General features: G+C 39.0%; 1 protein-coding gene across 1 annotated transcript in view; it reads left to right on the top strand.

Annotated features, from left to right (window-relative positions):
• LOC127947042 (OTU domain-containing protein 7A) overlaps positions 1–6120 on the top strand; it is a 73764-nt gene extending 67644 nt beyond the window's left edge. Inside the window, exons 11-13 of the mRNA XM_052543942.1 lie at positions 1144–1258; positions 1978–2062; positions 2362–6120. Coding sequence (XP_052399902.1) covers positions 1144–1258; positions 1978–2062; positions 2362–3879 — 1718 coding nt within the window. The 3' untranslated portion in view covers positions 3880–6120. The remainder of the gene's footprint in view (positions 1–1143; positions 1259–1977; positions 2063–2361) is intronic.
• The last annotated feature ends 6061 nt before the right edge of the window (positions 6121–12181 follow it).

Here is a 12181-nt window from a genome sequence, read left to right as displayed (position 1 = left end):
TACACTTTTCTACACACTATGGTTGCATAATAATAAAAAAGTGATTATTTTTGACATATTGTGATTTGAACTGCTATGTATTTTCTTTGTAAATAATAGGTTTTAAAATGTTCCTCAATCCATATATCTGGTGTCATTTGCTTTTTGTGTGTGTGTGATCATGTCATTTTTAAAATGTGTAAAGTATTTAATCATATAAAAAAATGTGTATCTGTAAATTTTGTGGTATAATAATCTTATATAACCATATTATGATTAGATTTTCCCTTTCTACTTTTTATCAGCCCTACTACAAACACTTCATCTCCCCTTGACCTTTTCTTTCTTTCACACACACATTTATTCATTACTGTGACTCGATGTCTCTCACTCCTACTCTGCGTAGTGTCATTTAAATGAGTCATCGAAGAGCAGTATGTTCATCATTGGTACACCGTGAGTTCTACCCAGCAGTCACCTGGCAAATGGCAGGCTGTTCATGAGGAGAGGAGAGAAGACAGTTTGTTCTATCAGTGTGTGAAGGTTTATGAGTGTATGGTTGTGACAGAAGGGATTGAAAAGTCCTCTGTTCAAACATGCTATATTTTCCAACAGTCACTAGAACTGAATCGCCCACTTTCTATTTTCCCTACCATTCTGTCCGGTGCTTGTACTTTGAAAAGTCTAATCAGGTACAATGACAAACAGGTACAGTGATGGGAAAAGAGAAGTAGTTGTGATATTTTCTTTTTAGGAAACCAGGCCTTTTAACTTATGGTTAACATACCACTTGATTAATGTTGAAATGTTTTTCCTGTCAAATGGGTGTTGGAATCATGGAAGTACAATTGATGTTCCTCTTAATTTTTTGCAGTTTTGTCATTCCTTGTAGTGAAAGAGAAACTTTAAAAGAAATAGACCAATAAGTAAAATCAAACAATGTCATACCTTTAATTGTTGGGTATACTATTCCTTTAAAAGTATTTAAATTAAAATTAATAATTAAAGTACTTTAATTTAAACAAGAACACCTCTTACCTAGTCTTAGTATCCAGTTAAAACTATACCCACTGTTTGCTTCAATCTGTTTGGAAACTGGTTGCAACCTGGTTTTGAACAGATCCACAAAATCATTCTTCTCGTCTTTTTGTCCCTCCCTTTCAGCCGTCATCCCACTGACCGACTCCGAGCACAAGCTGCTAGCGCTGCACTTCGCGGTGGACCCTGGGAGGGACTGGGAGTGGGGGAGGGATGACAATGACAATGCTAAGCTGGCAAAGTAAGACCTTTTTTGTCTCTCTCTCATCCTCCATCTACCCCACAGCAAGCTTAGCTAAATTAAATTAATAACATGTAAGCAGGCACTAGTCTAAATGAGGGGTAATTAAAACAAAGGTCAATTGAGGCCAAACAAGAGCCTCTATCTATAAGTTATCTTTACCATATGAGGGATTTAGATGGGCTAAATCTTTCCAGAAGGACTCAGCACATGGCACCAGGCTGCACTATCCTCACAAAGGTTGATCGGCTCTTGATTGACATATCTTTAAGCCTCATTCGGTCATTAAAGCCTGTACATATTCTGAACTTTTATCAGTTGCATATTCTTGCATTTAGTCTTATGGTTAAGATGACTTGTGCAGAACGTTTTCAAATCTGAGTAAGTTTGCAGAGGTCAGGCATTTGAAGCATATAAATAAATAAGAACAGAGATCCAAAACAAACATCTGCACTGAAGTAACAGTAATGATTTGGCCCCTAGTTCATTGGCTTCATTATGGACTGATGACTACAAGCTGTCATTCTCTGGTGACTAGATTTATGCACTGGTTTGAGTTCCTAGTTGCATGCTTCAAATGGTTTGTAATTTCTTCCATTCCTTCACTGGCACATAAGACGGGACAAGAATATTCAATGCCTCATTCGAGCTGATAAACCTTTTGAGCTACAAATTTGGTTTTAGAAGAGATGTTTGACTATATTCTCCTCTCTCACTAGTCTTATTCTATCACTGGAAGCTAAACTAAACCTTCTGCACAACTACATGAATGTAACATGGATTAGAATTCCTTCTGAAACAAGGGTAAGTGGTTGTCCATTTATTGGTTGACAGGGGTTGCAAACCCTACTCCTGGGGTCTTTCCTGCAGACTTAATTTCCAACTCTGTTCCAACACACCTGGCTATGTCAAGTATTATATCAAGTAATACTGAAGACATTAACTAGCTGGTTTAGGTTTGTTTAATTAAGGTTGGCACTAAACTCTGTAATATGGTAGCCCTCCAGGAGCATGGTTGTTTCCCTTTTGTTTGTTTTTTGAGAACAGCATTAGCTAAAGGTGACTACAGTTCTGAGTCCTCATGGCTGATCTTTGTATTACAGGCTCCCTTGGCTCAGCCCGAGTCGCCCACTGCCTCTGCTGGTGAGGATGTACAGTCTCTGGCAGAATCCATGGATTCAGACCGGGAGTCTGTTTGCAGTAACTCCAACATCAATAACAGCAAGTCGAGTAAAGAGAAGGACAAGGACAAGCAGCGAAAGGACAAAGACAAAACAAGGGCAGACTCAGTAGCCAACAAACTGGGCAGCTTCAGCAAGACTCTGGGTATCAAACTTAAGAAGAATATGGGTGGCCTTGGAGGACTTGTTCATGGGAAGATCAGCAAGTCCACTTTAACAAATGGTAGAACGGTAGAGAACGGAGAGCAGAAATCCAAGAAAAAGGACTCAAAAACACGAAAAGGGAGCAAAGAGGAGTCAGGCCAGTCGGCCAGCACATCATCCTCAGAAAAGACAACTAGTCCCTCTCCTACAGACCGTGCTTCTGGTAGCTCACCTGTTGAGAGACTGCCAGAATCAGGCAAAAACTCGGGTGATCGGACACTGGACAACTGGAAGTACAGCACAGATGTAAAACTCAGCCTTAACATACTTCGGGCAGCCATGCAGGGTGAGCGCAAATTCATCTTTGCTGGGTTGCTGCTCACCAGCCACCGACACCAGTTCCATGAAGAGATGATCAGCTTCTACCTGAGCAGTGCCCAAGAACGCTTCAGTTCTGAGCAGGAACAGAAGAGAAAGTCTGAGACTGAGAAGAAGCCTCAGGCCAATGGGGTGGCACTAAAGAAGCCTGAACAGGAGAGTGCTTTCCAAAGGGAGCATTCAGATAGCTCTCCACCTGAGAGCTGCTCACCGCTATTGCAAACTAGCCATAACTCTTCCCAGGGTGTGAAGGTCCAAGAAAGGGGAAGCCCAAAGCTTGCTGCTTCCCCTATCCCGATACCCATCCCAGCCTCCATCCCAGGATCCTCCATGTCCCCTGTCCCTTTCTCCTCCCCTAGTAACGGTGCTAAGAAACCTGGACCAGTCCCTGTTTCAGCTCACTATAGCCATACGCCACCTATCCAGAGGCACAATGTCATCCATCTCAGGGATGTCAATGTGCAGTCATCCAGCTACCAAGAGGAGTCCTACAAGCCAATGGTCAGCACTCTCAAAACTTGTGCTACCTACCCCCAGCAAAACCGCTCATTGTCCTCTCAGAGCTACAGCCCAGCCCGCATGTCTGGCATCCGTACAATTAATACCATAGACAGCCTCCCGTACAACATGCCTGGGGAACATAAGTCCCACACTTATACCAATGGCTTCAACACTGGTGATATCCGGGACTGTCTGGAGTTTGCAGATGAGGACCCAGCGCCCCATGCCTGGCTGGGGCAGGACAAAACCAAAGGGCAAAGTGGTGTTTGCCCAATGTACTGTTTTCAGCAGAAACGTTGCAGGAGGGACAACTGCACCTTCTATGGCCGACCCGAGACAGAGAACTTTTGCTCATACTGTTATAGAGAGGAGCTGAAACGCAGGGAACGAGAGATAAAGGTGCACCGACCAGGATAGACCTGCAGATGCGCACACATATATAGCCACCCCCAATGTGTGTGAAACCAACAGCAACAACACCACCTTTTTGCACTTCGCAAGCGATACAAAGAACTAGCATAACATTTTCCTACTATATTTAAGATCAGCCTCCTTGCATTCTTGTTATTTTACTCTTAATAGTGAACAAACACTGCTTGACAATGACAGGAAGTGCAACCAGAATCAGTTTACAGCTTTGGCCAGAGATTGTGTTATTGTTTGTCCTATGTCCAATTTAATTCATACTTTTACTTGTTTTAGAGTAAAAGCTCTTGTCTGTGCATTTTGCTCAGTCTGTGTCATAAAGCTCCTTGTACCTGCAGAAAGAGATGTAAAGCTTCCCAAATCATGTAAGAGAAAATTCTCTTTAGAGGTCATTATAATGCAATACTTCACAGCATAGCTCTTTGGAATCTTAATATCCAATAACATTGATTTTGCTGTGCATTGCAAATAATTTAAATGGGAGGGAGTTGCACTGTTCAGCACTCTGATTTTATTTGTTATTTTTTTGAAAGCAATAAGTTTGGTAACAACCACCAACCCTCCCCCTTTTATCTATGCATTCATGACGTCAGCCATATTCTACTTTTCCCCATATGATTCTACGGGATATAGATAAGATTGTAAGAGGTCTGCTGTACAGGGATTATAATAGTGGAAAGTTTTAAATTTGTGGAATATCAGAGTGTGTATATACAGTGTAAACACTGACTTTCTATCATGTACTATATTGTAATTTAAAGCCTCTTCATAGGAGGGTTTGCATTTCATCATGATATCAAATTAAACCTCACTGTTGTGTGCTACTTAAACTTGACATCCGATACAGTAAGCATTTGACTTCCATTCATTGCTTTCTGTATTTGCAATATATAACACAGTCATGCTAGCGAATGCTAAATTACAAGAACCACCTTACCTTAGGATGTGTGTATGAAATGCAAACCCTTATATGCTTCAGCGGTGGACTAAAGTTGGAAAGCTTATGAAACTGTGTTTGTCAACTGTTTTATACTTTCACTGATGGCACAGCTTGGCTATAAGAAATTGGCAACTGCTCATCAACATTCTTTAACACTCACTGCCATGCTAGCCTCTAATGTACCAAAAATGGTCCTTCACCTCCATTTCGTATGTCCTCAGGAATTTTACTCTTAACCCCCCATTTGTGATGATCATATACATACTGTAGAAGCATCTAAATCTATAAATGTAAAATTGGATATTTAAAAGCTACAAATCTACCTCTTGAAAGCATTTTACGTTTTTGACTCATAGATTACATAGCAGTGCAAATAAAATGTCCTAACTAGATGCAATGTGGAATGTTAGTAGCTGAAATGTTCATGTGTATAATGAAAACGAAAATTCGGTGACAAAAAATTCACTGCCAATCAGAACATATTTTATGTTTAATAGACCTGTGAGATTGTACGGTGGGTGAAGCAACCCAGTGAAACCAAGCGATGGACATAAATGTCATTCGTTTTTAGTTTGCACCAAATCTCTTATTAATTTATTCTGTGTCAGTTTGTTTCATGACTGGTTAGGACACATTACCAAACCAAATCTCTAAATGTAAAAATTGACATTTTGTGGTACAACCCTACTTGTTTTTTTAATTTAATATTTTTTTTATATATATATTGATCACAGCAGTGCAAAAACCATCACAGACAACATCATGCTAATCTGCTAACTGATTAACTGGTTAAACATACACCTGTTCAACTGTTTGAAGCGCTAATTCTCATTATGTGCTTAGAAAATCTGAATGTTACAGATGACTGCACCAATCAATTCAACTAGTGTGACTAGCACGTTAGCTACTTTGTGTGCCTCTGCTAAGCAAAGGCCAAATCAAGTGCTTTTCTTCTACATGGACAAAATTACCATAAGAGCAGCGCTTGTTGTGTTTTGTTGTGTGGTGGTGTCCAGGTAACAAACTGTGTGTCTCTATAAGTGTTTTGTCTTTCCTGGCCAAGGATGTCCACTGCTTTGTTCTCTTCCCACGCCTCACTTCCCAACTTCCTGCTTTTCCTCGCCCTCCTTTATATTCGACAAGCTCATGGACTCTCACCGTTTTAGAATTGTAAAATATGATTTTGTATTCATTTGAGAGTTTTACACTACTTTAAATTATTAATTTTCACATTAGTTACCAATGTAAATAGCAGGAGAAAAAGAGACAAAATAAGATTAGTTTATTGTTAACTATGGTGTCTGTGTGGTTCTTTAAATTGTTTCTGCGGAAGAAAGGTGTGTGCCTGTGTGGTAGCAGACTTGCGTGTCTGTGTGTGTGTGTTTTTCCCTCAAAGTTCTGTAATTTGAGCAGGGCCCCAGGCTGTTGTTTCAGTCTACAGTATAAAACACCCACATTAGAATGTCTGGCTTCTCATATGATTGAGCCTGCAAAATTGGAATAGAGTCATAAAACTTTGCATCTAGGTGTAGTTTTAGGTGTATAACTTTGCATCTAGTGCTTTTCGGCTTCTATATCCCTGCAGTAGTCGCTGTCAGTCGTGGACCATGGCATTAGCATGAAAAACAGCACCAAACAGCTGCCCCACAGGTCACCTGCTTAACATCTGCCAGAAAAGTCTCGTCCTAACAATGAACTCTCTGTTGTGTTGTACAGTATGTTCACTTAAGACAGACATTCTTTGCATACTGCACACAAAAGATTATTATAGAGGCCTGAGAGTTAAAACACAAATCGGGTCACTTTAAAAAATGGGAGGTAAATAATTATGATTTGGGTCACCCTTAAAATTTTAGTCATGCATATTTTAAGACCCTCTCCCTTTGAGACTGCAAAATATATTGAATTGGAAAACATGACGGTGGCTTATCCGTTTTCGACAAATGTCATTTGCATCATGTGTGAGATGAAACAGGATACTCTCAATTTTTTTTGCAAAAGGATCACAGGATCACTTCGCAATCTGTTCACTATAGTATAATAAGTGGATTTCAAAGAGATACTTAACTGTATCAAGTATTACACTTATTTAAATTAAAGCTGCAGTAGGTAACTTTTGTAAAAATATATTTTTTACATATTTTTTAAACCTGTCATTATGTCCTGACAGTAGAATATGAGACAGATAATCTGTGAAAAAAATCAAGCTCCTCTGGCTCCTCCCAGTGGTCCTATTGCCATTTGCAGAAACTCCATCGCTCCCTGTAAAAAATAACCAATCAGAGCTGCGGTCCGTAACTTTGTGTTCAAAATGTAGAAAAATGTATATAATAAGCGAGTACACCATGAATCCATTTTCCAAACCGTGTTTTTAGCTTGTCCTGAATCACTAGGGTGCACCTATAATAAGTGTTTATATTCAGACTATTTTAGATTGCTTCGGGGGTACCGCGGCGGAGTAACCCAGTACCTTTGTGATTCTTCATAGACATAAACAGAGAGAAGTAGCTCCGGCTACGATGTTCTTCTGCAAGACGCAAGCAGTTCTGTTTATTAACCGCTAGAGCGTCAAAAGTTCCCTACCGCAGCTTTAAGTAAAAATGGTGATCTAATTTATGTTTTATTTAGGCATGGTGGTTTTAGGGTGGACTGGCACTGTAGAAGTTTCAATAGTGCGATTCTTTGCCCTTATTTTACATTAATCATACAGAAGCATTGGCATACAACACCAACACTGACTGCTATCGCATACCCTAAAGCCGCATTTACGCTCCATCTCCAACAACTGGAATCACAGCCGGTCTTGAAGTCTCGTATGGTCAAGCCAGAAAATATAAAACATTGCAATGCGTCTAAAGCAGATCCGAAATTTCCACTCACGCTTACAGTATGATCGGAACTCCATGTACCTCCATTGCAAATGGATGACTTCCAGTCTGTCAGTTGTTGAAGATAGTGAAAACCAATCCATGAGCTTTCGATCTTTTGTTCAGTAATTGTAATGTTTTTCCTGGCCTGTCATGACAACCATTACAGTTCAAGGGATTGCTGTCGGAATTCGCCAGGTCATACAGTTGTGTAGTGTAGCACTGCTTTCTGTTATGATTATCAAAACCACCCGATCGTTGGAACTTGCCCCCACCTCCCAGCTGTTAGAACTTGCCACGTAAAACCAGGAGAAGTATTTGAGCTCATATAAAATCTCTGGCGTCTGAATGGAAACTTGGCAGACCCAAGCATAATTTGAGATGTCTTCTGAAACTTTCGAGAACACATCGAGATTTCTAGTACTTTGCTAATTCTATGTTCTGAACGTGAAAACCAACATACTACTGATATACGTGTAGTGCTTTGACCTCTCGAGGGGTAAGTAGAAGGAGAAAGATGTTTTGCTTTTCAAGAGTCATGTGAACTCATCTCCTTTCAAGACAGCATGCACAGAGAGAGAAAGACGCATTGCTATCTATCAATCAGCAGAGCGGCCCCTGTACGGCTCTCCCATGACCTAGTTTGTGTTTGTGTGCAGCCCTCTCCAAAACTTCACACATATTTTTTCCCAGAAGTCTCTCATCAATAATCCGACTTTCTGTTTGCCGGCTTACAGTTTCTGAAAAGAATGTGAAAAATGTGAGAAGAAAAATAAAAGCGGAGAGAGAGACAGTATAAGGTCACACAGTGCTTTGCTACAGTGTTGTTTGTGATCCATGTCTTTCCTGCATTGGTGGAGAGGAAGGAGAAAGTGCATTGTGCTTAGCTGGGGCATGGCATGCTGTAATGCATTTATAAGATTGAATGTTAAGAGGTCTTGTGATACAGCAGTCAATGCTTTATTGTGCCTTACAGTATATAACAGCACAAGGCAGTGATAGTGTACCATTGTACACAGTCCACACTTTACCATCTTGACTCTCCCGATTGTTGATACTACAAACATATTTCATGCTATTAAAGCATTAAGCCACACTATTTCTATGTGCACGGAGGTTTTCTCAGGCATTAAGTGAAGCAGAGTCAAATATGCTTGCCTATGGTTAATTTTACGGTAACATGCAGCCTTGAATGCTTTAAAAAAATAGCAATAAATAAGAAAAACTACAGGAGTATGGTATATAATGTCTAACAAAGTTTTCTAAACAGGTGTTAAAGTGACAGAGGGCTAACAGTTTTCCATGTAAATCTGTATTTTTGTCCTAACCATTTTCACAAGCATTTTTGTTTGTTTGCTTGATTTGTTTTTGTAGTTAAACGTTTTACAGCAAGGGGTCATGATTTACCATGTTAGCATAGCTACATTAACCTAGTTAGTGAACTAAAAGCTGAAATATATATTCCATGGAAACCTATTTTTTTTAGTCCTAACCATTTTCACCAAATAACTTTCTTGCATATTTTTGCAGCAGGAGATCAAGGTTTATCAGGTTAGCATGGCTACATTAGCCTATGCAGTTAGCGCGGTACAACCTAAAGTAGGCCTGCCTCTTCCATGAAAACATTTACTTTTGTTCTAACCATGTTCAAGCATTTTCTTGTTTTTTTTATTTTCGGTAAGATATTTACAGCAAGGGGTCTAGGTATATCAGGTTAGCATGGCTGCATTAGCCCTGTTAGCATCCCATGTTAGCAGTTAGTATCTCTTTCATGCAAACCTTATAATTTTGTTCTAACCATGCTCCTAAGCATTTTATTGTATTTTTTCTTATCTAGGCTGTATAAAAAAAAGATTATAAGGTTAGCTGGTTACATTAGCCTTGTTAGTGTTAACATGAATCTCTTTCATGTGAACCTGTTTTTGTCCTAATCATGTTCGCATGCTCGCATTATCAGAAACGCTGGTAATCATCTTTACTTTCAGTGTCTGTTTTGGCTCTGACATAATGAGACCAACAAGAGGAAATGAAGCTTCTAATAAATATTCATGCTTATTTTCTGCCAAGATCAGTGAGCATTCAAATTGAAACAAGAGGACTGACTGTAACAGCATTGAAATTGTATTGCTGCTGTTCTAGTAATCCTTTTAACAGTACCTTAAGGTCTTGAACAAAGCTGCAGCTTTTCACTTGTTAAGTGTGATTTTTTAATAGACAAAATAATCAGATAAGTCTAGGCAATTTTAAATCTACTTGTAGATAAGAGATAAAAGACTTTTAAGCAGAGAAATTACCCTGCCACAACTTGATTCTGGTCTTTTTTGCTGGCAAAATTATAAAATAGTTATTTTAGGACACCGTGCATCAGGATTTAGCCACCTTGCTAACATTAAGCATTGAATTTCAATGCATAAAAAATAGTTTACAACTTCTTAAGTTAAATTATTTTGCATCTAAATCTGCTTTGATTCAGAAGTTTGAAGTGTTATTTCGTTTATGGAACTTTTTGCTCCCATAAACCTGTTCAGTCGGCTCATACACTATACACAATCCTGTTCAGCTTATAGATGCTAGATGAGGTGTGTCTGTGATCTATGTGTCCCCAGAGAAAGATGTTCCCTGCTCACTGTAACTCATCCAGGAAGGCTTAATCTCAGCCCTACAAAGAGACAAAAAGTTTTCTGTTGACAGAAAGATAGTCGTGCCTTTCGGTCAATTTGGTTTGTATAAGAAAAATTATTCAGGATATATTCTATGAAAAGAAGTCTTAAATAACAAGAAAAATAAAAAACGAGAGATATATGTTTCTCTTTAACATACTAAAACTAATAATAATAAATTAAAGTCTAATGCACTAGTGTTATTTTAATATTATTTACTTTTGTACTATTTATTCATATTATAAATTAGCTTTCATTATTTTTAAGTTTAAATTTTAATTCAATTTAGTATATAAAATGCATGCATTAGTTCTTCAAATTATTAATTTGCAAGAGTTAAAGTTAAAAGTTAAAGTTATTTGCAAAAGAAACGCTTCTAATTTCTTTAGAAGTTTTTGAAAGTTAAATCTAATATTTATTTTCGCTTAATTAAATATGAGCTTTATTTCAATGGTCAGTAACACTAATGCACATTGTAAAACTACTGACATTGTCATGTGTTTGACTTTTTTATGTTTTAATGTTTCCAAATAAGCAGATATATTATATTCTGTGAAATCTGCAGTGTTATATTTCAGTGTCAGAAACGTTGTTGTCTGTAGAACAGACTATAGCATCATATCATAGTCCAGACAGGAAGTGGGTAAGAATGGGATTAGGATCAGGCCCACACTTGAAGTAATATTTCCTGGACGGGCGCAGAGTTCGCACCAGTGCCACCCGCCCCCTTGCCATGCTGGAGTACGTGAAGGACAGAGGACATTCACACTATGACAGCCCCCACAGAGACGCCCACTCACAGTCTGAGCTTCTGAAGCTCAAGTCCTGATCACCCAGTACAACCACACAGCTTCACACACGCTCTCTCGCTCTCTCTCTCTCCCACACACACCTTCTTTCTTTTTGTTTTTGCAGTTTATACACCGTTTCAATTTTAAAAGTATCAATGATGCTCTAAAGCCTCCATGCCACAAAACCGAATGAAATGCTTGTCAGATGATTGCTGGCCTCACATCAGTTGACCGTTGGCTATTACTTAGCATCCCAGCTGGAGAAAGCCAAAAGCAGATAAAGAAAGTGAGAAAGCGAGAAAGAAAGTCTTTCTAATCTTTCCCCTTAGCCCTCCACCCTCCAGCAGTCATTGTACACACACACACACACACTCACACACACACATATTCAACAGAGGAACAGTTCGTTCTCTGCTCACATGGTCTCTTTCTTACTCACTGGCTCCCACTGCAGCATGATCTCTCACTGAGGGGGAGAGAAATGAAAGATGCATCTACCTGTCTGTCTGTCTGTCTGAATGATTGACTACTGGACCCAGAACATTCAAGGGACAAGTGGTGAAAAACTTCAGAAATGTCAAGGTGATATAACTGTACTCATATCATAATGGGGGGGAAGAGTGTCATTCAAAGACTTAGGGATAGTTCACTCAAAAATGAAACTTCTTTCACCCTCACGTCGTTCCGAACTCGTAAGACCTTTGTTTATCTTTGGAACACAAATGAAGACTGTCAGGGGATTTACAGCTGCTTAAAGTCAGGGGAAACTCCCAGGCAGGTGTGTTGAGGCAAGTTGAAGTGAAACTCTGCAGGATACTGGCCCTCCAGGACCGAGTTTGAAGACCCCTGCATATATATATATATATATATATATATATATATACCATATATATGCCATAATATATACCTTTTTTTTTTCTTCTTAAAAATGTGCAATCAAATGTGTAAAAAAAAAATATTATTAAATATAAATTAGTTGCTCCACTTAGTTTGGCTCACATCATCAAGGTGTGATATGTATGCTTTGTCTGTCTG

This window comes from Carassius gibelio, chromosome A25 (genome assembly GCF_023724105.1).
Source record: "Carassius gibelio isolate Cgi1373 ecotype wild population from Czech Republic chromosome A25, carGib1.2-hapl.c, whole genome shotgun sequence".
NCBI classification, from domain to species: domain Eukaryota; kingdom Metazoa; phylum Chordata; class Actinopteri; order Cypriniformes; family Cyprinidae; genus Carassius; species Carassius gibelio.
This window is presented reverse-complemented; position numbering and strand designations above follow the sequence as displayed.